This window comes from Nycticebus coucang, chromosome 22 (genome assembly GCF_027406575.1).
Source record: "Nycticebus coucang isolate mNycCou1 chromosome 22, mNycCou1.pri, whole genome shotgun sequence".
NCBI classification, from domain to species: domain Eukaryota; kingdom Metazoa; phylum Chordata; class Mammalia; order Primates; family Lorisidae; genus Nycticebus; species Nycticebus coucang.
In genome coordinates this window covers 45,276,271-45,303,690 of record NC_069801.1, presented here as the reverse complement: position 1 = coordinate 45,303,690, position 27,420 = coordinate 45,276,271, and the positions used below count along the sequence as shown (strand labels likewise).

Below are 27,420 nucleotides of genomic sequence, written 5' to 3'. Positions count from 1 at the left end.
GGAAGTCAGATCCCTACTCTCTGGTGGTGCTGTGTGTGAGTTCAGCTATCCCGAGTGAAGAGGGAACACTAGGGTGTCTCGAGTTGCTTACTCCTGGGTTCAAGTTTGTGCTGTATCACTGGCTTCACCTCTGTGCACCTTAGCTTCCTCATCTATAAGTAAAATGTCAGCACCTACTTCAAGGGGGCTATTGTGAAGCTTAAATGAGCTACTCCATGGGGAACAATATTATAAAGTTGAAAGCACTGCCCAAATTTCAGTTCTGACTATCATCGTAACATGGTTGCTTCTTGTGTTCTGTCTGCACACTCAAGCTTCCACAAATATTTCTTGTGTGTGGCAGTTACTATACCTCAGTGACCCTGTTCGGTGCTTTCATTTAGGTATGTTTGCTTATTTCATTAGTTTTCATAATAATCATGTGATTGGGGATTAACAGCCCACTTTTCATATGTGGTAGCTAAGGCCAGAGGCATTGTAAGATTTGCTCAAGATCCAACAGCCAGCAGGGCCCCAGCCTGATTCTCTCCTTCCTGCTTTGCCTTTCACAGTCCAGCACATCCTTTAACCGGGATGCTGTGAAAGCGGGAACTGGCCGTCGCTTCCTCGGTGGACTCCTGGACCACACTTCCTATTGCTATACCCTGGAGGTCTCCTTCTACAGCTACATCATTGGGGGCACCACGGCTGCTGTGCCCTACACTGAAGAAGCCTGTATCCTTGGCAGGTGCCCACCCAGCCCCTGAGCCTGTATCCTTGGCAGGTGCCCACCCAGCCCCTAAACCAGCCCCTACAGCCAAGACAATCCAAGTTTGGCAGGTCAAGGATTAAGTCCCCAGCTCAGGTAAGGTCTGCGACTCTGAGGTGAGGATGGAGGTAGCTGGGTCTGCCGGAGGTAACTTTGGATTGTCCAGCTGCCCCTACTGTTCCCGTGATGCCCCAGTTGCCTCTGCCACGCCCGTGGACTCGTGGCCTGCCCACGTCCTCCCCTGCTGCTCTCTGTCTCCCCTCCTCTCTCACCAGCCGGTGGGTCTCTGAGGCAGCGCTTCCTGGCGTGGGCTCCTCCTTCTAGCCCTGAACACGTCAGACTACATCTCCTCCTCTCATCTTCCCTCTTCTGTGCCCGCTCACTCTCGGTCTCTCGTTCCCGCTCCCACTCTCCCTCTCTCTCCTCCCGGTTTGTCCTCTGTGCCTCCCACCTCACTTACTCCTTATTTCCTGTTTTCTACTCCTGTCTGTCTTCTCTCTTCTTACATCCTCCTTTCCTTTTTTATTTTTTCTTTTGAGACAAAATCTCACTCTGTCCCCCCGGGTAGAGTGCCGTGGCGTCATAGCTCACAACAACCTCAAACTCCTGGGCTCAAGAGATCCTCTTGCCTCAGCCTCCCAAGTAGCTGGCTCAGGTGTGCACCACAACACCTGGTCATTTTTTGTCTATTTTTGGTAGAGACAGGGTCTCGGTCTTGCTCAGGCTGGTCTCGAACTCCTGAGCTCCAGCGATCCACTCCCTTCAGCCTCCCAGAGTGTCGGGATTACAGGCGTGAACCACCGCGCCCAGCCCCCTCCTCCTTTCCTTTCTCCCCTTTGCCTTGCTCTCCGTCTTCCTCGTCTTTCCCCCCACATCCTCCGTCCATCTTTCTCTCTACCTTCGTTTTTCCTTTGAAAAATTGCTTTTCCTCTTAGTTTCCCCAAAAATTTCTCTGAAGACTCTCAGCCTTGCCCTGATGAAATTAGAGGTCACTTTCTGACTTGTTTGATGTTTTAGAGATTATTTTAGTAATTCTGGTTTCTGAGGTGTTGATTTTAATTTCAAGGTCACCTCATCAGGACTGTAGCAGATGGCGGCACATTCTGATTTCCTTTGTTTTTGGATTGACCATTTCTCCTCTTCTAAAAGTTTTCTCAGAGAAAGAGATACATTTGAGGGAGGAAAACAGAAACTTGGGTGAAAAGAACTCAGTATTTATGCAAATCCCCCCTCCCTATAAGAAGAAGTGCCTTTTTAGCCTCCTGTCAAGGCTTGATGAGTGTTTATGAAGCTCCCACCATGCCCTGCGGGAGAGCAGCTTTCCTGGTTGCAATGTGGCTTAGAGCTAGAACACCCTGCCGATGGCAGCTCAGTGGCTCTGGGGGACACACGGAAGGCCTCAGACAGAGGGGTTCACAGGGCGCAGGCCAGGTGTTAGAATAGTATCCAGACCCTCTAGGACACTTAGGAGAGATCACAGTAATAGCTGAGAGTGCGGGAGACTGAGGCAGTCATCTTGGAGTCTGCTTAAGACCCAGCTGGCTCAGCAAGGCCAAGGGCGCAAGTTCCCCTCTGAGGCAGAGGATTGGTGGTTTCCAAAGTCCTGGCCAGCTCTTATGCACCACACCGCCCCTCCCCAGTCCACCCCCTACTCCACACACATGTGGACATCTGCTGACCTGTGGCCTGTGACTTCTCCAAGGGGCACTAGCTCCTCTAATACATTTCACACTGCACCTGCTTTGCTCTTCTGCAATATTGTGGCAATGGGGATAGAGAAGGTTTCCTGGAAGAAGAGTTTGAGCTTGTGCACCAAAGGGGATTCTGTAAACCTTATTCACAAAGAGAAGTGGGCCCCTCCAAGGAGGCCACACTTAGCATGGCATTGTTTAAGACGTCCAGTTTGATGGGCTCTCCTGGCTTTTCTTACCACTGCTCACAAGCTTTTGTGTTGGGAGTACATGTGTTTCTCAGTAGAGTGCCCCTCTCTCAGCCCAGGCCCAGGGTTTCTACCCCTCAACACCTAATCCTCACTCATCTAAAGTAAACACACCATTAACGTGTGACAGGAATCACTAGGGTACCTGGGGTAAAATGTTGAACAGGAAGTCAGGTTCTGGAATCACAGTTTTCAGTCTTCTCGGGGAGACAGAAAAAGAAAGAGACAATTGTAATGCATATGATGAGTTCTGTGATGGAGAAATTCCAGTAGAAAGCCACTCTGTCAGCAGTGGGAAGGACAGATTGGAAAGGGGTCAAGACTGTAGCAAGGACATGCCTTAGGAGGCTGTAAGGACAATAGAGGTGAGAGATAACTCAGGCCTAACCTAGGGTGTGGCTGTGGAATATTTGGAATGTGGAACTGAGAGGACTTGGTAATGGATTAGATGTGAATGGCGGTGGGGCACAGGAGCTAGGATCTGGAAGGAGTTAAGGGTGAGCAGAGAGGCTGCACATAGGCTGAGCAGCCACGATGCTGATGGAACCACCTGCCTTGTTCTAGAAGGTTAAGAAGAAGAAACTGAAGAAGAAACCAAGGAAGCACAGAGCAATTCAACACAGGCAAAGGTGATTTAACCTGGGTCCTGTTTGAAATACATTTCTTTTCAAACTCTCATTTCATAACAGAGGGAGACTTCAGGCAGACAGACTGTGATCTTTTTTGGCTGCTGGCTCCATGTGTTAATCAGAAAAAAGAAATTACATGGTCTGACGGGAATGGCAATGTGGTCTGGGAGAAAGTGTCATCTAGTTTGGGAGTCAGGTGACCTGGATTCTGTGTCACATCATCCCAGACAGCGCCCTTCAGCAAGTCCTCCAAACCCTCTGACATGAGCTTCCTCCTCATTACACAGGGACCAGAGATCATCATGCCTGTCTAACCTCCCACATTAGAATTATATAGAAAATACAAAAAAAGTATGGTTTATGCAAAGACAATCGACTTTAGATTCAGGTGTATCTGGGTTTGAATCCCAGCTCAGCCACTTATTAGATGTGCCATCTTGGCAAGTTGTATACTCTGTTTCCTAAACTGTGATAGCAAGACAACGATACTCAACCTCACTGAGTTGCAATGAGGTGAAAGGAAATAGTTTAGTCTATAAACTAAATATTAAGTGACTCTTGGTTAAAACATTGAAAAGGATTATGTGAGTGTGGATAAAAACCTGCAGTATTTATTTATTTATTTTTTTGAAACACAGTCTCACTATGTTGCCCTGGGTAGAGTGCTGTGGCATCACAGCTCATAGCAACCTCTTGGTATTAAGCAATTCTCTTGCCTCAGCCTCCCAAGTACCTGGGACTACAGGCGCCCACCACAACACCCAGCTACTTTTTGGTTGTAGTTGTCATTGTTGTTTAGCAGGCCCAGGTGGGGCTCAAACCCTCCAGCCTCGGTGTATGTGGCTAGTGCCCTACTCACTGAGCTACAGGTGCCAAGCCAAGACCCGCATTTTGATAAAGAAGTTAGATAAGGCAGTTAGAGCAAGCTCCCAGTGTCTGTGTTGGTGGAGTTCATGGGGCTGTGGGCGTTGGTGGGGTCACATTAATTGAGGGCCTTGCCTTCACCACAGAACACCAACCAGCTCACCCAGCGGGGGATGTCCAATTCCCACGATGGGCATTCTCATGGCTGTCATCCAGGGTGCCCACTTCCCAGTCCCAGTATCAGGGCACGTGGAGTCCAGATAGTTAGCCAGAGGATGCTGGATAAGTGTAAGATGAGGGAAAGGCTGGGGAAGGTCAGGAATCTCAAGGGATATTTCACCCAGGCCCACAATAGTGTCTACTCCCCTTGCAGACTGGACCTTATATGTCTGATAATTGAATGTTTCTCCCTTCATGAAAAACACTAGCTAAACATGACCAGGGGTTTACTGTCTGACTTCCCTTCCCTGGTACAACAGGGAAATAAAGCAACGGACCTAGTCAGTGACGCTTACCTAGCTGTGTGACCCGAGCTGTTATCTCACCACGCTGAGTCTGTTTCCCCATTTGAAAAATAAAAATACTACCCACGTGGCAGTGTTATCGAGAGGGTGAAAATGCTGCATTCTGTCCGCAGCCTGCCGGTGGTACTGCCCCGCTTCTGGTAGGACCGTGACAAATGTTCTGGTCCTGACTTTTCTCACCCCCCACAGAATGCAGGGCCTGTGTTCTGTTGGTTAAGTCTTCAACCTGATGATCCTGCTTCGAAGCCAGCAACCAGGGTTTGGATTCTGACTCTGCACTATTGCTGGCTGGCCCCAAGCGAGCCTTGTCCCTTCTCTCATCCTCCATGTCTAACAGAGGAATTCTACCTGTCGGAATTAAAATTATGGGTACACTTGATCACTACTCTGATCCCTTCCAGCTCTGACATTCTAAGATTTTTCTGATTTTTTTTTTTTTGTTTTTTGTTTTCTTTTCACAATGTTCTTTTTATTTTATGTTTAAATTGACAAATTATTGGGCACATAGTGATGTTTTGATACATATATAATATAATGATCAGACTGGGCCAATTAGCATATCCATCATCTCAAACATTCATCATTGCTTCGTGTTAGGAAAGCTTAATATCCTCTCTTCTACCAATCTGAAACTATGTCTTAATGTTAATGAAACTTATCCTGCAGTGGTACAGAACCCTAGAACTTATTCCTCCTATCTAGCCATAATTTTGTATCTTGTAATAAATCTCTCCCCTTCCCTCACCCTTAAAATTAATTTTTGAGGTTTTTTTAAAATTTCAGATTGATATAAGAGTACAAATCAGGTTATGTTGTATGTTATTTGCATTTATTAGATAAAGTCCAACTTGTAGTTGAGCAATTTTTGAGTTTTTAATATCAACTACTCTCCACAGCATTCCTCCAAGTTGCTCTTAGGTGTGAAATGAAGCTTACGCCAGGCCTGGGTGTAACTCCCCTGTGACCGAAGCAGGGAGGCGTGTTGAACAGGCAGGAAATCTTCATTCCCATGAGGAATGTAACAGTGCCCTTGATGTCAGTGAGGAACTAAAGTCTTAATGTAGAAAAGGCAGTTGCTTCTCCCGCTTATTTCCCTGGGTAAATCTGACCAGACGTTTCCAGAGGCCAAGCATCAATTAACATCTACTGATTCTCTGAATTTGGAGCTTGTGGTTTAGGTAGGAGAGGAACTCTTCTGTCTCATGTCCAGGTAAGTGCACAACATAGCAGTTAAAAGCAGGCCCCCAAGATCTTACTGGCTGTGTAGTTTTGAATAAGTTGCCTGGTCCACAGCTCTTCTTGCTGAATGCTCATCAGAGTTACATCCTGGGAATGTTAGAAAGCACATTGCCCCATCCCTGGGATTTGTGATTCAGTAGGTCTGGGGTGGGGCCCAAGAACTTTTATTTCTTCTTTTTATTTTTTTTGTAGAGACAGAGTCTCACTTTACCGCCCTCGGTAGAGTGCCATGACGTCACAGGACTCACAGCAACCTCCAGCTCTTGGGCTTTTGCTATTCTCCTGCCTTAGCCTCCCAAGCAGCTGGTACTACAGGCGCCTGCCACAATGCCCAGCTATTTTTTATTTTTTTGGTTGCAGTTCAGCCAGGGCTGGGTTTAGAACCTGCCACCCTCGGTATGTGGGGCTGGCGCCCTACCCACTGAGCCACAGGCGCCACTTTAATTTCTAATAAGCCTCCAGGTGACATTAATGCTGCTGCCCCTGGGATAAGCACTTTGAGAGCTGCCAACCTTACTCTCTCTAAGTCCTGCTCTTCCATTAAGATTTTTCTGATTCTAAAAATCTAATGCCAGGCTGTACCTATGGCTCAGTGAGTAGGGCGCCGGCCCCATATACTGAGGGTGGTGTGTCTGAACCCAGCCCTGGCCAAACTGCAACAAAAAAATAGCCGGATGTTGTGGTGGGTGCCTGTAGTCCCAGCTACTCAGGACACTAAGGCAAGAGAATCGCCTAAGCCCAGGAGCTGGAGGTTGCTGTGAGCTGTGACACCACAGCACTCTACGGAAGGGTGATAAAGTGAGACTGTCTGTAAAAAAAAAAATAAAAAAAAAATACTAAAAATCTAATGCTATACTTACATGAACTTATGATATAAAGAATTCATAATTCTGTTATTTAGTGAGTTTTAAAATTCAGCAATCCCATGAACACAAGAGTTCCTCATCTAATAGAGAAAATCAATATGAAAGTGTCCTGGACAGCTGACCAGGCCAAACCAATCGCTATTTTCATTCTTTGAGTTTAGGGGTTCTCAATTAAGGGGCCCATTCCTGGGCTTCAAGAAAAGCCCATCAACTATCTAAAATTTATGCAAACCTGAATGTAAACATGCAGAGTTCTTTTTGGGGAGGAAGGCTCATGGCTTTCAACAGAAACTGAAGTTGAGGCCTCCTTGGAGGCCTCTGCCCGGCCTGTGGCCTTTGGAGCTCTTGACTGTGCATGGCTGAGGCAAGAATATAACTCTGGGGTCAGAAGAGTTATATTCTGGGTTTGAGTTCTTCTTTCCGTCATTCTCCCCGAGGGCCCTAATTTGCTACTTAAGCACTCTGAACTTCACTTTCTTCATCTGTAAAGTAAGGATAATGATTATTTACTCCAAAGGTTGTTAGAGTTACATGCAGGGACAATGCAGATGAATCACTGGGCATATCTCAGGGCCTTTAAATCTTGGTTCCCTTGACTTTTCTTCCTGTCATTTGTTGTTTTGTTGTTCTTGTGAAATGACAAATTCCTGAGGATTTTCAACCATTTTTCAGCAAACCCTGGTTACGTTTTACTGGCTTGCCAAATAATAAATATGATGTGTTCAAATGATTTTAAAAAGAGAGAAAGAAAGGCTAAACTGGAATCATAAAGTAACTCAGAGCTTCTCGGGCCTTTGTTTATGGTCTGGTTACAAGCCAAGAGGAAATAGCTCTTCGATATAATGGATGAGAAAAAACACTGGGAACAGAGACCTTGGGTCCTGAGCAGACTGGTTTCTACCCAGGCTTATAGCTATGGACACACTGAAATCAGAAAATGCTGGCTCTGGGACAAGGGTACAGCTGGTATGGCCAAGAGAAGGTGCTGAGATTTCAACTTCAGTTAATTGGATTAGTCTCAATTCAGAGCCCACTATATGCCTTGCACTGGGTCCTCTGAAACATACATCAGACATTGACGACATCATTTATTTATGTACCCATCCAACAAAACTCATTAGACACTAGAGAAAGATAAATAAAGCATAGTTCTGCTTTCAAGATGAGGACAGTTTGGAGGGAAGGAAGGCAGGTAAAGAGACGACAGTATCACAGAGGGATAAATGGTCTGGCAGAGGAAAGCTCTGCTGGCTGGGGAAGCAGTGGGGTCATCTAAGCGAGTTGGGGCAATGTGGAGGGAGTGGGAAGGAAGGCTTGGTGGAGGAAGAGAAACCAGGGCTCAGATCTCCAGGATGAATGGAATTCAGGCAAGAAAATAAGTGGAGCAGCCTTCCTGGCAGAGGGAGAAGCACAGGGAAGCACCCAGATGTCAGAGAGAGGATGCTACGTCCAAAGTATTGGAAGGTAGCTGGGGCTGGGCCAGAGGCAGCGGGTGATTAATAAATATAGGCAGAGCCAGACCATGAAGAGAAGGAGAAAGATTTCTGAAATATGTGACAGGTACATCGAATAGGCAGTACTCACAAGGTACAATTAGGAAACTGCTTTTTGTCTCCCATTGGCTTTGTAAATAGATAAATGGTAGATGGTTAGAGACTATAGATCTAGAGAATATAAAAGCTCTAGCATGAGTCTTCAGTCACTCTCAGGAAATTAAAAGTTCTCTAATTAATTCTAGTCACTAAACAGTCTCAGTTCAGCAATGACTACATCTGGTCCAATCAAAAACATCAAACCTCTTTAAGGCAAAAACCTTCCTCAGCCTCTATCTCTAATCTTTCTTAAATAGTCTGCTCCCATGACCAAGGAGGGTAGGGTCTGGCTGACTTCTGTTTCCTTCCCCCGGCCCCTGTGTGGCTAACAGTAGCTGTTGACCCCTTCCAGGTTGAGCAGGATGCGGGAGAGCAGGAAAGGGCAGAAAAGGTCTGGGTGAGGAACACTCTCACGGGATGGCCCCAGCCTTCTCCTGGGGCTGGAGACCTTTTGATAAAGGCAGATGTATTTGCTCAGGTTGGTTGCTTGTGGTTCTTCCTCAGTCCTGGTGATGTGGTGGCTCACCTCTGTTGGGGTCACCGCACCCCTCCACTGACTCTCTTGTCTGAAAGTGAGCTAAAGGTTGCAAAACTGCTTTTCTGGTTTTCTTTTGCAAATCCTGCATGAAGATTTCATAGGTCACTTTGAAATGTGGTGTCTATGTTCTTAGGATCTCAGCAGAAACCGTAACTATTTTTTTTTTTTTTTAGTTGCAGCCATCATTGTTGTTTGGTAGGCTCAGGCTGGATTCGAACCCACCAGCTCAGGTGTATGTGGCTGGCGCCTTAGCCACTTGAGCCACAGGCGCCGAGCCAGAAGCCATAACTAAAACAGCTTCATTTTAACAATATGTTCCAGTGTCTAACATTTAGGATTGAGCATTCTTGCTGAATGTTGGGATATGGGGTAGAAAAAAAGAGCCAAAGAAGATGCCCGGGTTCTTGATTTGAACAGCTCACTTAGATATAGGCTACCAGAGAAACGGGTTGAGGATGGGGTTATTTTGAGCTGTATTTGTAATGTGTTGAGAATAAGGGGCTTATGTGACATCCAAATGGAGAATTTTGTCAGGCAGATAGCTCTATGGGCCTGAAGATGTGGACAGTGACGTGGGCTTTGGACAGAGTCAAACTGATTTTTCTACTAGGTGCTTTCAAGGCACAATGAAGGACGTTATTTTCTTGGTGTGCACATCAGGTAAGCTTTTACTTGATGAGTCAGCATCCCAGTTCCAGTCTGGCTTTTTGCCTCCTACTGTCTCATAAAGCTGTGTGACCTTGGTTATATCACTTCACTTCTCTGGCCAAATCCCAATATTAGGTAAACCCTCAGTGAATGGAAATGAATGAATGAGTGGAGTGGGGGCAGGCCTCACCCAGGAGTTCCTAGTGCACTTGGCTTGCTAATCGGGCAGTGAGTGATCTGATCCGTGCGATTCAGAGAAATGGGGGGGTGGGCGTGAGGACCATCTGGACATTTGTTCTTGCATGAGAGGCTTTACCTTTTAGTGGAGGACTGAAGCATAGAAAGCAGTCAGGTCTTCCCTGTTAATTGGCATCTAGAGATACCTAGGTACCTCTTGGTACTTTTTTGTCATGCCCAAGGTAAAAGCAAAAAAGCTCCAATCCGAGGGTTTGGGGGACAGACGTCTGTACCGAAGTCTGTTGATTTTTTTTCCCTCCTCCTTACAGACATAGACTACAGTTTGAGCTGTAAATACGAATCCTTCTGATTGGCTGAATGGATGACTAATCGCAGTAGTAGCAATGGTAAAATAATAATATTAAGAATGTGCTTCAGGAAGAGAGTCAGGATTCCTGCACTGGGGCATTGGCTTTACCTGTAACTTGCCACATGGGTTTCAGGAGGTCTGCTCCCTATCCCTGGTCCTAATTTTGCTATCTTTAGATTAGAAGATGAAATGGTGTGGTTTTTAAATTTATTTCCAGATGCACAGATAATCGTTTGATCTGGGACTTTGAGATAACACCTCCATTTCACAAATAGGGAAACTGAAGCCTAAAAAAAATCAAATAACATGTCCGGGGCTGTACATCTATTGGTGGTAGAGTGGGAATTTAAATCCAGATTGGTCCAGCTTCCAGCTCTGTAGTCAGCCCAGAATCCTTCTATTTCCTGTAGGAAAAGAACCTTTTTCTAAACCCCACAGTGGTTGGGACCCACTATCCAGCTCTTACTAGTTCCCCCTCTGTGGGTTTCCCTGCCCCTAGCTTTGACCTATTTGTGATATCCCAGATGCAGCTGTACTGGGTGCCACCCAGAGCCCCTCCTCTCTCTGCACCGCCTGGTTGAGCTGCCCTGCCCTTTGTGAACTCTGACGTGGACTAACTGCCTCCCAGCTCCAAAGTGCGCCTCTGATTTCTGACTGTGTCCTGCCCAGGGCTGGAAAACCAAAAATTCATTACTTTTCCCCATCCTCCTTCATCCCCTAAAATGAAGTTTCTAAGGATTTTATCTGCTGTTGTCAAGTTTATAGCCATAATTTGAAATGCTGTTAATATTACTGTCAGCAGAGAGCTACAAATTACAAAGTTGTAAAGTTATTTTATAGTGATAACTGTCAGCCTTCACTAGCAGCCCCGCAAGGCTCCATGGAAACCAAGTTGATGATAAAGAGAGTTGATATTGTTTCAGGATTATGGCTGTTAACTGATGGTCAGAGAAATCTTGGCTGGTTTCTAAGTAACTTGAACCAGTTTCTCTATATTCATGTTCATTTGCAAATTATACACACAACACTTGTGTTCACCTTCTTGTTATTCAAATGTGGAGAGAACCCCAAGATCAGTGCCAACCAATTACAGGTTTGGGCCTAACTTTGACCAGCCCAAAGGACAATGACAGGGATTATCTGATACATTATAGGTGTTTAATAAATAACTGTTGAATGGATGCATGCCTGGAACACTTGGTTGTGGTGGTGGGGGGCTTGTCAACATTTAGAACAAAGATGTTGAATAATTTCTGCCTTTAGAGTAAAACAAATTAAACAAAAGCAGCTTTGGAAGCAGTAATTTGGGGAATGAAGTTTTCCATGTAGTAAAATGGGTTTAGGCATCTTAATTGACACTATTAAGGTTGATATTGATCAATAGAGCAATGTGTCAACTCCCACATCCGCCCAGTTCATACTATCCTCCTGCCAAACATGAGGCTGACTCTGGCTGTATTAACAGAAGCAGATTTGGAGAGCAAAGAGGTACAGACAGGCCTTTCTTTACCCTGCTGTGTCACAGACCCCTGGAGCTCTGTGTTCATTTCTGCCCCTTACTCTTACATCAGATATTGATTTAATGGTGCAAGGGCCCTGAAGAATGGGCTGTAAAGGGAACATAAAGCCAGGTTTACTAACTGTCCCACTGGCTATCCCAGTTTGCCAGGGATTGAGGATGTTCCTGGGACAGGGAACTTTCAATACTGAAACCAGAACTGTTCTGGGCGAAGCAAGATGGTTGGTCATTCTACTCAAAGCTATGACATAGGAGAAACTGGTCAAGGGATTGAGGATATTTTCCTTGGAAAGAAGACATGTGAGGGGCTATATAATTGCTTTGGTCAAATGGCTAAAGAGCTGTCATGAAGCAAAGGGCTCTACCTTCTATATGGCTCCAGAGGTCAGAACAAAGGCAGAGGGAGACAGCTCTATTCCTAACTTTGTAGAGAAGATAATGGTGGGGAAGGAGCATGTCGGGCTGATTCATTGAGCACTTACATAAGGAATAGGCCCTATGCTGTTTCGAGGGATGCAGGGCTGAGTGGCCACAGCCTTACTGGAGATGTTCCACGTATGGTGGAGGAGATGGGCAGGACACTGACCCTGGAGAGTTGTGACAGAGGGGAGCAGAGGACACAGAGAGGAGCATCTCATCCAGCCTTGGGGGTATCAAGGGTGGGATTACTTGCAGCAAGCTAGCACCATCACCTCGGCGAAGTCTAGGAGGAGGAGAAGGGAGTGTCGGGCCCTGCAGGCAGAGAGGGCAGCACGTGCTGAGTCCAGAGCATTAAGAGAACTGCTCCCCTCCTTTGGACAAGTCTAGGCCTTGGGTGCAAGTTGGGAAGAGGAAGGCGATGAGGCTGGAGAAGGCTGTGGGAACCAGTTGGTGAAGATCTAGTGATCCATAACCACACTGGTGTTACAGGGAGAGAATTGTCCAGTGGGGAGGATGGGCGGACGGGCTCAGCTAGAGACAGATGAGTGCACCACAAGTCAGTGCCGCAACACCCACCAAGAAACACCTGCTCGCCCCTCACTCTTTCATCTTGAACAGAGTGTGTTCTCTGGGAGGCCGGCTCTGGAAGTGAGTCAGAGAAGCTCTTTCCTGATTCCCCTAGATGCAGTTTCTCAGCTGTCTGACCAAAGGTTTGGGGATACCTCCTAACCTTAGAATGTTGTCCAATGGACAGCGTCCGGTGTGAGGTTCATGAACCACATACTTCTTTGGTCTAGTCTCTGCCACTTACTTGCTGTGGGATTGTGACCAAGTCACTACCCTTCCCAGGATCCTGTCTGTTAAGTGAAAGGTTTGGCCAACAGGCCTCCATCCTTCAGGCCTTAGTCAAAGAATTTATTTAATTTGGATCTAACTCATGCTTATCAAATATCTACTGTGTGCTTGACACAGTCATCTTAGGATTTGGTTGGACCCCTGGGGGCAAGAGGCCATTCTACACAGGACCATCGACCCTGCCTGTCTTCAGAAAGACCTGGGCCCAGCACCTCCGAGCTCACTTCGGGCTGCATGCCCTGCCGAGACACGCTGTTGTCTGGAATTTCTTACCCGTCAATATTTTCCTCAAGATGATAAATGTGTTGCCAATAAGAGGAGGCAGCTGCCAACTCTATCTGAGACCAGAGCCTTTAGCTTGGGTTGTGGCCGTGCTCGGCTTATTGATGTGTCTCAAGAGACAGGAGGTGGGAGTCATGGCTGGGAGGAAGTGAGAGGAGAGAGGAGAGAGGAGGGAGGAGGGGATGGGGCCACCACTCTCCAGCCATGGCAGATTTTGCCATGAGTCATTGGGGAAGAGAGAGGAGGCAGGGATGCTTGGACTTCAGTTTAAAGCAAAATATATTTGCAATATTTACAAAGTCCCTACAGGATGCCAAATCCTGGGTGGACCACCCAGAAGTGAACAGCACTTAGCAGTGTATAAAGGTGTTCAGAACCACCACCTCCTGTGATCCCCACAACAGTCTTGAGAGATCCTAAAACACAGCCCAGGCATGCAGCTGTCTGAGGTCCAGCTAGACGCTGCGCTAATGCAGGAGTGCGAAGGCTGTGAGATCTCTATTTTATAAACAAGGAAGCCACAGGTCAGAGGAGGAAGGTGCATTTTGTCCTTGAGTGTGTATCCCAAGCCAGGACCTTGGGAAGAAGATATTTGGAGGTCACATAATTGCTTTAGTCAAATCTCTAAATAGCTTTCGCAAAGTGGAGGGAACAGGTCTGTTCTCTGTGGCTCTAGAGGTCAAAACAAGGGCAGTGGGAGGCAGTTCCATTCCAAATCTCTGCAGGGAACATGATAACAAGGAAGGTCTAGAACCTGGGGCTGACTCACTGAGCACCTACAGACAGCATCAGACCCTGAGCTGGTTTCAAGGGATGCAGAGTTGAGTGGCTGTAACCTTGGGCTCTAAATGTACAGAAGGAAACTCAGAGGCAGACAGAGGAAGCCTGTCCAGGTGGCACAGTGTATGGGTGATGGTGCAATTCCCTTTCAGAAACTTGAACTTGTCTCTTCTGATATTAAATCTTCTGATTGCCTCACTAAAGGACACTTTCTTTGAAGAAACTGGCCGTATGGTTGAGGAGCTAATATCTGATATGTAACTAAGAGATACCAATTGTTAAATAATACGAAGAAAATGAGCAAGGTCTTTGGAATCAGGCTGACCTGGGTGCAAATCTTAGTTCTGTTATTTGTCAGTTGTGAGAAGTTGAGCAAGTGACCTAATCTCTCTGAACCCATTGCCCATCTGTACCAATGACTATAATGATATTTACCTCACAGGGTTGAGTAGATGGGAACATTAAAAAAATATATTCTCACATGCCTAATAGATTACCTGGAACATAGTAGGCACTTGATAAATGGCACTATTTGTATTACTATTACTAGACTCCTTCCAAAGAGTTGGGTGAAATCAGGACAGGCGCGGTGGCTCACACTTGTAATCTTAGCACTCTGGGAGGCCAAGGCAGGTGGATTGCTTGAGCTCAGGACTTTGATACCAGCCTGAGCAAGAGTGAGAGACCCCGTCTCTACTAAAAATAGAAAAACTAGCTGGGTGTCATGGCAGGCACCTGTAGTCCCACCTACTGGGGAGGCTGAGGCAGGAGGATCACCTGAACCCAAGAGTTTGAGGTTGCTGTGAGCTGTGATGACACCATAGCACTCTTACCCAGTGTGACAGAGTGAGACTCTGTCTCAAAATATTAAAAAAAATAATAATTGGGTAAAATCTAAGTAATAAATTCCTAGGACATCAGAAAAGATGAAATCTGTTTGGATTTTTTCATGTTCTGTTAAGAACATGAAAAGTTCTTAAAATTCTTAAGGAGTTCTTCAGATTCTTAAATAGCAATCTTCTTGAAAGTGTTCTTGGAATACTGTGATATCTGTACTCGTGTCCATAATTCAAACTTTTCCTTTACCAGGACAGAGTTGTTAATGATCAGGACTGGGCCTACATCCAAGACCTGTCCCTAAAACCAGGGCCTACTCTGTGGCCAAGATATGGTACTTGACACTCAGAGACAGCACAGGTTAATCTGGCACTGAAGAAACATGTCATATGAAGAGTTAAGATTCTTGGGTTCTCATCATGGATTTAAGAGCTAGAAAGCTCGGTGATTTTTATTTTTTAAATGTGATCAGGGACAAATGACACTTTATCTCTGTGCCTCAGTTTGCACTCCCCCTATTGCCCGTGCTTTGTGAATGGCTGTGCAGATCAAATGAAATAGTGGGCAAGAAATGGTTTTGAAAACTGTTCCACACTGCACTCAAAAAGGGATAATTCTTGGTGAATGGGGGGGGAGGGAGTGGGCTGCAGGGAGAGGTAGAGGCATGTTGTCCTTGAGGATGAAAAGCCGATCTGGAACAGAGTAGGGGCAGGAGGCAGGCCCAGAGGAGGGGCTGGGCTGGGAGAGAGGCAGCTGAGGAGGACCCAATTCAGTTCAAGGCCCAGCTCATGTCCTCAGGGATGAGCACTTGACCTGGCTCCATCAGAGGGATGCTGGCCACTGGATTGGTGACTCACCACACCAAGAAGAATCTGGATTCTCCCTCCACTCTTTCCCTCTGTCACTTGCCTTTGAGGGACCTCCAGCTGGAGCTTCGTTGTGGTTTCCTGAGGTTGAAGTGCCCTCTCCTGGCCCCCAGGGTGCATGGCTGTCTGTGAGTCAGGCTCCCTTCAGCTCAGAGGACTGGAAGGCAGCCTTGTCCTTTGTCTGGACTAAGACCTGAGGTCTAGGAGCCTGAGCCACCTCTGGGGGCTGTAGGAGAGCGAGCGTGGCACACCCCTCAGCTTTCCCAGGTTTTACTGTGCGTGAGCATCCTTTCTCTCATTCTCCTCATTTCCATTTCTCTTTTCTCTCTGCCTTTCTGTCTTTCCATCTGACTCTCTCTCACATGCACACACGCTTCTGCACACAGCTCTGCTCTACCTTCTCACCTTCTCCATCCTCTGTCTTCTCCCCCACAACCTCCCTTCTCTCCTCCCATCTCCTCCACTTTTCCTTTCTCTCTTTCCTAAGGCAAACAGTGGAAATGCTTTGCACTAAATCCACATTCGGTATTCGTCACTTGGATGACCTTGAGCAAGTTGCTTAGTGCGCTGACACCTTAACTGGTTGTGCAGACTGAATGAGGGGACGTGTGTCAGCTCCTCCACATGGCCTCTGACTTGGGCAGGGGCTCAGCAGTCCCTTCCCCTGTCTCCCTTTCAACCCTTTTTGTTCTTTCTCTTCTTCTTTCCTAGCACCCCTCCCTTCTCTCTCTCCCTCCCCCTGTTTCCCAGCTCCTCATGCCACAGTTCACATTGAGATTCAAACACCACTTACTGAGCTATTCAGAAAAGTGGAGACTTGACCTTCACCTTAGATGAACTGTCTTTCAGGGCTCACTGACTCTTCACAGCCTCCCCAAGGGAGGACAGCATGGCTTGCTGTTCCAGTGCCTGCTGAGGGGCTGTGATCTGAGCAAAGGGACAACCGGAGGCTGTCAGGATGCCCAAGGGAGCCTCTGTACCCAGTAAGTCCTACAGGGAAGGCTTGCAATGAAGAAGGAATCATCCCTGAGGCCCACACGACATCTTGGATGTGTCCCTGAGCCACATATTTTAATTTGCTTGCTCATTTATTTATCATTTGTGGTGAATTACTACCAAAGCACCTGCCACAAGAAAAGCATTTTGCAGCACTAGGCTTTTAAGAAAATTTCTCACCCAGGGACCTGTGTTGGGAGCCCAGAAAGAGGCAGTGGCCTCTGGCCTTGTGAGCTTTCTTTTCCTTCAGCAGATGCCAATACAAGTGTCATGACTCTGCCTCTTATGGTGTCCCCTGATGAGAGCCAAGGGCACAATCCTAAAACACAGCCCAAGTGTGCAGCTGTCTGAGGTCCAGCTAGACGCTGTGCTAATGCAGGAGTGCACAGGCTGTGTCCTTCACACCATCCTTGGCGACTATCGTGTCTCTTCACCCAGCTACATAGAAAGCCAGGACAACCACGCGGGGCAGCTCAGGCAAGGGCCAGGATGGTGGGCTTCAGTGGTGGGGAGCTCAGATTCTGAGGTCGTATTTGACTTTTTCCAAATCCTAATTCTTAAGCCCTGTGTGACTGTGGGAAATCACTTCACCTCTCTCGACTTCAGAGATGGTGACACGTGTATCTACTTAACACTCTGACTGGCTCCCCACAAGGGATGATAATAGCTATCATTACACATGACAATTCTGTGTGCTCACTTCCGGGGGATCCCAGGAAGTCAGGGATCAGCTGAGTAGGTGGTTGGGCCATCATCTGCTCACCTGGCTGGAAAACCATGTGCACACAGGGACACACACAGCCAGATGACCAGATTTAAATCAAAAGGGATTTAAAATTCTTCTTCTGAGTCCTCTCACAAGGAAGCTGTGACTGTGGTCTTCCCTACTTCTGTGCACTAAGGGCAGATTGGAAAATCCCAAGCTTACTTCCCTTGGCTCAGCATATTAGTCACAGTATGTGCAAGTGGACGCTCCTGGGATTCTGGAAATGCACAGCATTTAAAGCATGAGGAAGACATCCTCAAGTCTTGGAAGTTGGGAAGCACTTGAGAGAAGGGAAATGTTTACTGTTTGCCTACCATGTGCTAGTATGTGCCAGTGTGTGCTGAGGGCTCTATCAGCGTATTTAATTCTCCTGGCAGCCTTTTGACGTAGTCACTTTATCTTATAAGTGAGAGAATATTTGCCCATGGTACTAACTTTCCTGGAGTCACCCAACTTACATGGGGCACAGACAAGTTCGGAACGCAGAGCCCAGGATTCCACAGCTCTGCTGTTCCTCCCATGCTCACATCCAGGCCATGTGTGGGATTTCACCTGCCTCGTCTCACCCTTCCCAGCCCTCCAGGGCCCACAGCTCCTTGAGGGAGGCGGCAGACCACCAGCCTTTGTCAGAACAGACCCCTCTCCCCGAGGTGGCTCACACTGCCTCTACTGGTTGTTGGTATTTTGTTTTTTGTTTTTTCTGAGTGACTGAGAGGTTTTTTTCTCTTCTGTATCTCCATACTGGAAGGTAATTGTTGAGGGAAAGTTACTAGGCTCTGTGGAAAATCATTTTTAGATTCCAGAGGAGGACAGGAAGGAACAGTGACTTCACATGTGCATGACTAATTCAAAGCACTTTCATCTTCAAAATGTCAGACTTTATGGTCAGTGGCTGTTCCATAGTGAGCAGTGGCACTTTGAATATTAAAATCCAGGATGGCAGGGCGTCTAGACTGGAAGTCTTTGTAAGGGCAATCTCTAAAGCTGATGGCCAGCGCTACAGGCCAGCTTTTAAGTACAGTTTGAAAACACAACCTCACTGTAAGTGTTTGACCACTTAAGATGAAGGTGTTTTGGGTAAATGGCATGCATTAGCAGGGATCATTACTACAGCCCCAAAAGATCACCATTATGGTCCCCACATGGGGGGGCGTAGGTGGATGGGAGAGGAGACTGATGCTCCAGGTAATTAGGAGATTTGCCCAAGGTCATCTAGTTAACAAGCGTTTCTGCTAATTCTCAAACCCAAGTCTGTTGTCCTCCTTGAAAGCCTTCTCTTTTGCCACCACAGCACACTGCCTTTTGCCTTTGTGGCTTTAAAGTAACATTAACACATCCATGTTGGACCTACCAATGATCTAAGATGAATTTGGAACCAGGAAGTACCTACTTCATGTAACCTGAGGTCTGTGTCAGAAACAAGGTCTTAGAAAAAGTCCATCAGGTTGTGGTCTCCAGGAAGTGAGAGAAGCCAAGCTAGGACTCAGACTCGCAGAAACTTACTGTGTGACCCAGTAACTTCATTTCCCCTCTCTGGGCTTTCATTTTTCTATTTATTAAAGTGTTAGAGGGGAAAATGCAAAACAAATATTTACTAAGTAATTACCCTCTCTGTACCTGCCCTGTGCTTGGCATTGGTGATCAAAAATGAATAAGACATTGCCTTTTCCCTTAAAGGGTAAAGTCGAATGAAGAAGTCTCTAATACCCCTTTCTGCTCCAATATTCTGTGAACTCAAATTGCAATCACAAGTATGGATCACGGGTCAAGGGACTCTGACCTCATTCAGTGAGTCTTAAGTCTACTGTGATCTAAACAGGGTTTTGAACTATACCCCCGTGTACCCAGGGTCAAAGCATACACAGAGACCAGTGGGTCTAGGTACAAAGACCAGAGAACACATAAAAATCAAAAAGACGCAGATGTTGGCCGTTCATTTATTCCACTATTCATATATGTGCTTAACAAAAAGTTCCTGAGCTTTCCTTCTGTGCCAGGCCCCTTATAAGGTGGCTGAGGACCCAGAAGTGGGTCAGAAAAGGCCCCTGCATTCCAAAAGTCCAGTCTGATAGAGAATTTGACATGAAAACATTACTATTAGTAAGAACATTGTGTAAGAACACATGAAGTACAGAGGGGACATGAGGCAGAAGGTACATAAGTCTGCCTATAGGAGGCAGGGATGGCTTCTTAGAGGACCTGGAGCTAAAACTCAAAGAAGGAAGTGAACATTCTAGGCCAAAGCCTGGAGACCTGATAGGACATGCTGTGTTAAGGAGCTGGAAAGATCGGAAGCTTCCAGCAAAGGGAAGAGCTGTGGGTGGAGTATTCTCCCTGGTCCCATTAATGTTGGGCATACCTAGATGACTTGCTTTGGCCAACAGGATGCTAATAGGACTGACTCAGATTTGGCTTGGCACTGGCCACTCCAGTGATCCATGCTGCAGAGAGCTGCTGCTGCTTCAGCCCCACCCCAGCATGAATGAGGGGAAGGCAGGCCTCAATCCCACCTGCAGTCTGGGGCCACACCAGCCTGCAGCCCTCCCTTCTGGCCAAAGTTAGCCTAGATCAGTCACACCAGCCACCTACAGACTCAGGAGAAAGAGATAAGGAGATGAGTGTTGTTTAAAATATTGATAAAATCATTAAGGGAGCATGTATGAAGAGATGAGGTGGAGGAGTAGAGTCCCTGTTTTATGTGCCCTGCTGAGGCACACAGGTTCTAGTCATTCTGAATGAGGAATGACATGGTCAGTTTTTTAAGATGGTCAGTTTTTTGATCCAATGAGAAAGGCAGCAACTCAAAAACCTAGTGGAGCTTGGGGCCCCACTAAGACTTCCCAGTTGAGCGTTCTCAGGTGGGCCTGTGAGGACCTCAGCATCTTCTATGCTCCCAAGGGAGGAAGGAAAGCTTCTCAAACCAAGTCCCAGCCCCAGTTCTTAGACGGGTCACTGCTGCACCAAGGTACTGATCCCTCAGCCCTTGCACGGTCTCACCAGGCCTGGAGAGAGCAGCCCCGTTTTTCCTCTTGACTGTGTAAATAAATATCAACATTTTTCTGAGAGCCATGGCATGAAAGGTCAGGAGGCACTAGCTTAGCACTGTGAAGGGTCCAGCCCCTCACTGTCCAGTTGGAGACACACCATCTGCTCTGATCTGTCATCTTCCTCTCAAGACCCGTCTCCTTCAGGCCCCTGAAATGACTCTCCTCCCCTCCTCTCAGATGCTGGTGGAGAGCAGCCAGCATCGCACCTTTGCATCCGTAATATGCTATCTGTGGAATTTTTATTACCCTGTCGAGACAAAAAGCAATGGCATGAATTTCAATTCAGGACACAATTGACTGCAGCATAGCATCTGAATCCTTCTCAGGAGCCTTTGCCCCCAGATTAGTCCGTACTGAACAACTCTACTGGGCCCCCATTCCCAACCCCACCCTCACAGGCCTGTCCAGTGCTGGGTCCCACGTGTGCTTAGGTGCTGAAATAAAGGAAAGAGTCAGGGTTGTGGTGTGGGCCCAGCCCAGTCTACCCTGTGACCCCAGCAACACTGGAAAGCAAAGGGCTAGAGCAGTTTGCATGACTTCCCAGAGGTGACAAGCCCTGGTGATAAGATTTGGTGAGGTGTGGTGGCTCCCAGTCCATAGGCGCTCTCACACATACAGACAGGGTCACAGGGAGTTAGCACAGTAACCCTGTAAGAGAAGAACAGTCATGCCCATTTTGCAGATTAAAAAACAAAAGCTCATTGAGGTAAAATGACCTGACTGAGGGGCGGTCAGTGAGTGGCTGTATTAGTCAATGTGCCCTAGATAAACACACACACACTCACAGAAAGAGATTTATTTTCAGCACTTGGCTGTTGCAATCTTGGAGGCTGTTAGGAGTGGGCTGGCAGGCTGGAGCCCAGAGAAGAGCCAATCCCACAGTTCAAGTCCAAACTCCATCTGCGGCAGGATTCCCTCTTGCTTAGGGGAGGGTGAGTCTTTTGTTCTAGTCAGACCTTCACTGACTAAATGAAGCTCACCTGCATTGGGAAGGGCAATCTGTTTTCCTCAAGGTCCAATGATTTAAATGTTAATCTCCTCTAAAAGCACCCTCACAGGAATATCCAGAACAATGTCTGACCACATATCTGCCAAGTTGACACATAAAATTAATTATCACAGTAGTAGATCTTGGGTTTGACCCCAGGTCTTTTGGCTTCAGATCCTGAACTTGACTACCTCAGAGCACCCAAAGACATCTGCTATGGACCTTACAGGAAAAGAAGTATTGGAAATGGTAGCATTTAGTCCAGTTTAACAAATATATATTGAGAATTTCATTCTATCTAGCTCTGTTAATATTGATACTAAAAGCAAAACAAAATAGCACCCACCCTGATGATTTGGTGCAGGAACTTACAGTCTAGTGGTGGGGCAGGGAAAGCACTCTGAAGAGTGCACCACTGACCACTGAATACAGACAGGCTCAGTGATAGAACTGGGCATGTGAACACATTGGCCTGTCTGAAATGGTGAATTCATGCAAGAGAGGCTTAGGAACTAAAGTGGGAAAAAGTTCTTTGGGGCCAGGTCATAGAAAGTCTTGAATGCCATAGTACTAATTTTGAGTTTTAGCTTATAGGCAAATGGGGAGCCAGAGAAGGTTCTTCAGCAAGAGAGTAGCATGAGCAAATTACTGTATTGACAGGAGTGGATGAAATATGTCAGAGGAGCTAGAGTTTACCCTAGACCAGTGGGCATGTTCTCTTGCTATGATTTTGGGAACATTGTGAAGTCCGCATTTTATCCCCCAATCAAGAAAGAAATGACCTACAAAGGCCAGGAACTCCTCCTACTGACTTTTCGGTGAAGTTATAAAATTAAGAAAGGGCAATCAGTTATGTGGCGGGCTCTGCTCTAATTTCCCTAATTTAATTTCAATATGACCACATGAAGAAGACAGGACAGTGATTTTTGTTCGCATACGAATGATACAGACACTAAAGTTCAGAGAGATAAAGTAACTTTCCCCAGGTCACACAGGTAGTAGATGTGGGGGTCAGAATTCCCACAAGCACTAATTGCACAGCCTGTATTCTTTACCACTGTCTAAACTGCAGTAGAGGATGGGGTTGGTAGGCACCTTGGAAGCTTGATTGTTGTGATAAAAAGGAGAAGTGAATGAAGGGATAAAGAAAAATGAAAAGGGTGGCGCCTGTGGCTCAATGATTATGGCGCTGGCCCCATATACCAAGGGTGGTGGTTTCAAACCTGGCCCTGGCCAAACTGCAGCAAAAAAAAAATAGCCAGGTGTTGTGGTAGGCACCTATAGTCCCAGCTACTTGGGAGACTGAGGCAAGAGTATTGCCTAAGCCCAAGAGCTGGAGGTTGCTGTGAGCTGTGATGCCACAGCACTCTACCCAGGGCAACAAAATGAGACTCTGTCTCTAAAAAAAATAAAAGAGAAACTAAAAAAGGAGTTGAGGAAGAAAAGACCATTTTTGAAGACTGCAATGCCTTCCCAAGGCTCGACTCTGGGGTAGATGCTGGAAAGACAGAATGTCAGCTAGGCAAGACCTTGCAAGATTGAAGGAGCTATAGTAATCACTTGGCAGACCTGGTAACCACTTTACCCTACCCACCCCCAACTAGAAGCCCAGCTCTACCTCCTGTCCTGGCTGTGTTTCTGTTGGTGGTGGAAAGAGGGGTCATTCCTTACTGTTAGCAGGGCCCTTGGCTGGACTGCAGCTACTCCAGTCATTCAGTCTCTCCAGAGTTAACCCTCCAGTGCTGCAGGGAGCAAGCTGCTAGGAGATAGCAGTGATTTCCTGGTTTGCTTCCATCTGTAACCATTGCTTTACCTGGTGGGAGGCATCGTCTGCTGTAATTAGCTTCATTAAAATGCTGATTAATAACATCTTGCCTGGGCCAGGTGTACGATAAGATTGGGCTAGTCACTATAAACGTTAGTGTTCTTTGTAGCTATTTACATGCAGTTAACACTCCAGCCAGGACCAAAGGGAGAGAAACAGCAGAGACTTGAAAATATCCCTGAACAGGGGACCAGATGCACAGAGACAGCAAGAGATGAAAATAGAGGCTGGGGTGGCACCTGTGGCTCAAGGAGGAGGGCACCGGCCCCATGTACTGGAGATGGCAGATTCAAGCCCTGTCCCAGCCAAAACTGCAAAAAAAAAAAAAAAGAAAATGGAGGCCCACACAGAGGACCTAAGCTCAGTGTCTAGGTTGCAGGTGGTCTCCAACTGGCAGCCTGTAGCCAGCTCCTTCCTGCAGATGGTGAATTGGGCCAGGAAAATGTGTCCTGGCTGGTTAGTTGGCTGGTCGGTTAGTTGAATTTTGAGTTTGGGGTTCTTTTTTTTATTTTATTGTTGGGGATTCATTGAGGGTACAATAAGCCAGATTACATTGATTGCAATTGTTAGGCAAAGTCCCTCTTGCAATCATGTCTTGCAAGACATGATTGCAAGAGTTTGGGGTTCTTTAAGCAGGGCATTTACTTGTCCAACTCACCACTACCCCCTCAATTGCTTCATACCTGTCAATGAACATATTTATATTCTGAGCCTGTCCTCTGAAGACATTTGAGTTTATGACCCTTGTGTACATGCTGGTTAAGAGATGAGGCAGTAAAAAGAACAAGTTAATAGGCGGAGAAGTGTGGAAACAAAGGCATACACAGAAAGACACAGATCAGGGAGGGGGGGTATAAGGGCCAAACAGGATGGGGAGACACCCAGAGGTAAAGCCAGTATGGAGCCCCCGGGAGCCACCATGTCATCTAGTGTGGCTGGAGTGTCAGCGCGGAGTGGAGTGTAGGGAGAGAGGGTCAGAGAAGGCTACAGGGAAGGTGGTGGGAGCCAGAGCCCAAAGGGAGGCCCCGAATACCATGTTTACTGGGTTTAAACTTGATGCAGAGAAAGAGCAGAACCATTGAAAGGCATAAATCAGGAAGGGACATGTCAGCTCTGTGTCTTAGGAGCGTCACTATGGCAACAGTGATAACAATGGGACAGCAGCAAGCAAAGACCAGAGGCTACTGCAGTAATGCAGACAAGCAACCATGTGGCCGGAACCCGGGCAGAGGCCGTGCAGTGGGGAGGAGGAAAGATAGGACAGTCAGCCGGAGTCCCATCGGCTTCCTCAGCTGCTCCTGGGCCTGACTGCTGAGCTCCCTGGTCCATAGAGAAAGTGCACAAATGGGGGCGTGGTGGCCACATAGTGGCCTTCAAAAGAGAGGCCTAGGCTCATAGGAAGTCCAACTTTCAGTGTGAGAGGGGGAGAGAAAAGTTCTGGTTTGGGTCTCCTGGTTCCTCCCTCTCTTGGATCTGGCTACAGCAGACATCTTTGCCACTTTTTTAAAATTGTTATTATTTCAAAATATTAAGAGGGTACCCAAGTGTTTTTGTTACATGGGTGAATTTTATAATCCTGAAGTTAGGGAATTTAGTGTGACTGTCACTGGAATAGCATTCACTGTACCTGACAGGTAAGTTTTTAGTCTTCACCACCCCACCGCCCGCCCCTTCTTGGTTTCCAATGTCCTTTACTTCTCTCAATAGCCGGTGTGGAGGGGTGTGCCCACCAGTTAGCTCCTACTTATTATTGAAAATGTATTGTTTGTTTTTCCACTCCTAACAAATTTCACTTAGGATAATGGTCTTCATTTCCATCCAAGTCACTGAAAAAGACATTATTTCATTCCTTTGCATGTATGAATAGTGCTTCATGGCATACATATATGGAATTTTCTTTATCCACTCATCAATTGATGGGCACTTAGGTTGACTCCATATCTTTGCAATTGTAATTGCACTGCAATAAACATTCAGGCACAGATGTCTTTTTGACTGGGTAGGTATGCAGTAGTGAGATTACTGGATTGGATGGTAAATCCACTTGTATTTCTTTTAGTAATCTTCATACTGTTTTCCATAGAGGTTGTACTAATTTTCAGCCCCACCAACAATGTATAGGCATTCCTTTCTCAGCATATCCATGCCAGCATCTATTATTATTTGACTTTAATAATGGACGTTCTGATAGGCATAAGATGATATGTCACTGTAGATTTAATTTGCATTTCCTTGATGATTAGTGACGTTGAGCATTTTTTTCATACTTTTTCTTTTGTGTGTATTTTTCTTTTGAAAAAATCTGTAATTTGAACTCTCAGACATAAGTCTGATTTTTTTTTATCTGAATACTATGTCTTCCCAATAATTGCCTACCTTCTCAAAGCTACTGGTGACTGTAAGTTTGTGTTGGGATTTTTTGTATATTTTAAGACATTTATTTCTTTTTCTCTGTACCGATCTGAATGTCTTTTTATCTGTAAGTCATCTTTCTGTTTGTCTCTGTCACTCTGAGTCTCTTTTTGTTTCTGAAAATTTGTCTTTGTGTATTCTTTCTCTCTATATCTCTTGCTCTGTGTTTTTCTTATCTATTCTCTCTCCTCTCTCCTCCTTATCCCCTTTCCCTCTCTCCCTTTCCATTCTCTTTTTCTCTAACTCCAATTCTGATTAGACACGTGACTCTGGGATGAGGCCAATCTCTGCCTGGTGGCTAATTGATAGCTGCTATAGAGTTGCCTAAGTGAGGAACGCTTGTCATTAGCAAGAGATGGGTTGCCTTGGCCTACAACTAGGAAACCTTTGAAATCCTGCATCTAAATTGCCATTCTTTTTACTGCTGCTAGTGATGCTAATTAGCTGTGTTAATTGGATGTTTTGATATTTGAAGAGCAAAGCAATCCAACTCCTTCCTCCAGAAAGCCAAAATTATTAATGAACTTGGCAGCAGCCTTGGCTCTCTTTCCACAGTGGGCAACAGCCAAAGATTTCGGGGCAGGCAAAGGGGTTATTCTAAGGAAGTGTCTCACCTGCTCTTGGGGAAAGGGAGAGACTGGGAAGCTAGCTGTGGAGCTTTCTCCTTGTGAAATCACCCAGTGGAATGGAAGACCTGGAATAGAATGAAGACAAAGACTGACATAAGGAATTTGGCCCCATTCTGCCCCTCCCTGCCATCACCCTCAACACCATACTTGAACTCTTGCGTCCCAGTGCCTGGCATGGAACCTGGCACACAGTTAGCATTTAGCACATTACTGAGTGAATAATCAATAAGAGCTTTGCATTTTTCGTCAGACTGGGATTCAAATCCCAGCTCAATCACTTTCTAGCTGGACGATTTGAGCAAAAGTAACGGTATTTCATCTCTCTGAATCTCAAATTTCCTTTCAACCATACATTGGTGAAGGAGTTCTGATGAACATAATCTTCTCCAACTTGCTTTAGTTTACTGATCCTTTATTATTACCCCATCAAGAATACTACCTGGTACCCTGCCTGCCTGACCTGCCTCTTGATCTGGCTCAGATCATAAAACAAATTAAAGCTAAGTAAAAGATACATACATAATTCTAGGGGGACACAGAGAGCAGAGCAACTAATGCAACCTTGGGGAATCTGGGAAAACTTTGTAAGTAGAACAGATTTTGAGCTGGGTTTGCAAGGGCCATTTAGGATTGATTAAGAGAAGAGAGAGGGGAGGAAGAGGACAGCATTCTACAATTGCCTACAAAGCTCGGAGCCATGGACAAGCACCACACTGCTCTGAAGTAAGAGGCCTGCTGACCTCCAGGCATCCTGTTAGCTTCATATGGCAGGGTTCTGTGATACTAGTCTTTCTCCTATCTTAGGGCTTAGGGCATTTTTTCCTCTTTTTTTTAGAGAGAAATCCATAATCAAGAGCAGAGCCAAGAAAATAAAAAAGGGAAGGTTGAGTGTGGAGGAGACTTGACATCCTACTTAATTGAAAGGAACATTCTTCAAGAAGTCAAGCCCACAGCCTGCAATCTGGTTACATAAGCCAGGGTTCTCCAGAGAAATATAACCAACAGGATATCAATATCTATATCTATATATCTCCTGCTGGTTCTGTTCTCAAATATACAAGATT

The 27,420-nt window shown here is 46.2% G+C and overlaps 1 protein-coding gene across 1 annotated transcript in view; it reads left to right on the top strand.

Annotated features, from left to right (window-relative positions):
- AGBL4 (AGBL carboxypeptidase 4) overlaps positions 1–27,420 on the top strand; it is a 1,493,965-nt gene that overhangs the window by 1,437,191 nt on the left and 29,354 nt on the right. The window contains exon 11 of the mRNA XM_053576008.1: positions 552–714. Within this exon, the coding sequence (XP_053431983.1) occupies positions 552–714 (163 nt within the window). The remainder of the gene's footprint in view (positions 1–551; positions 715–27,420) is intronic.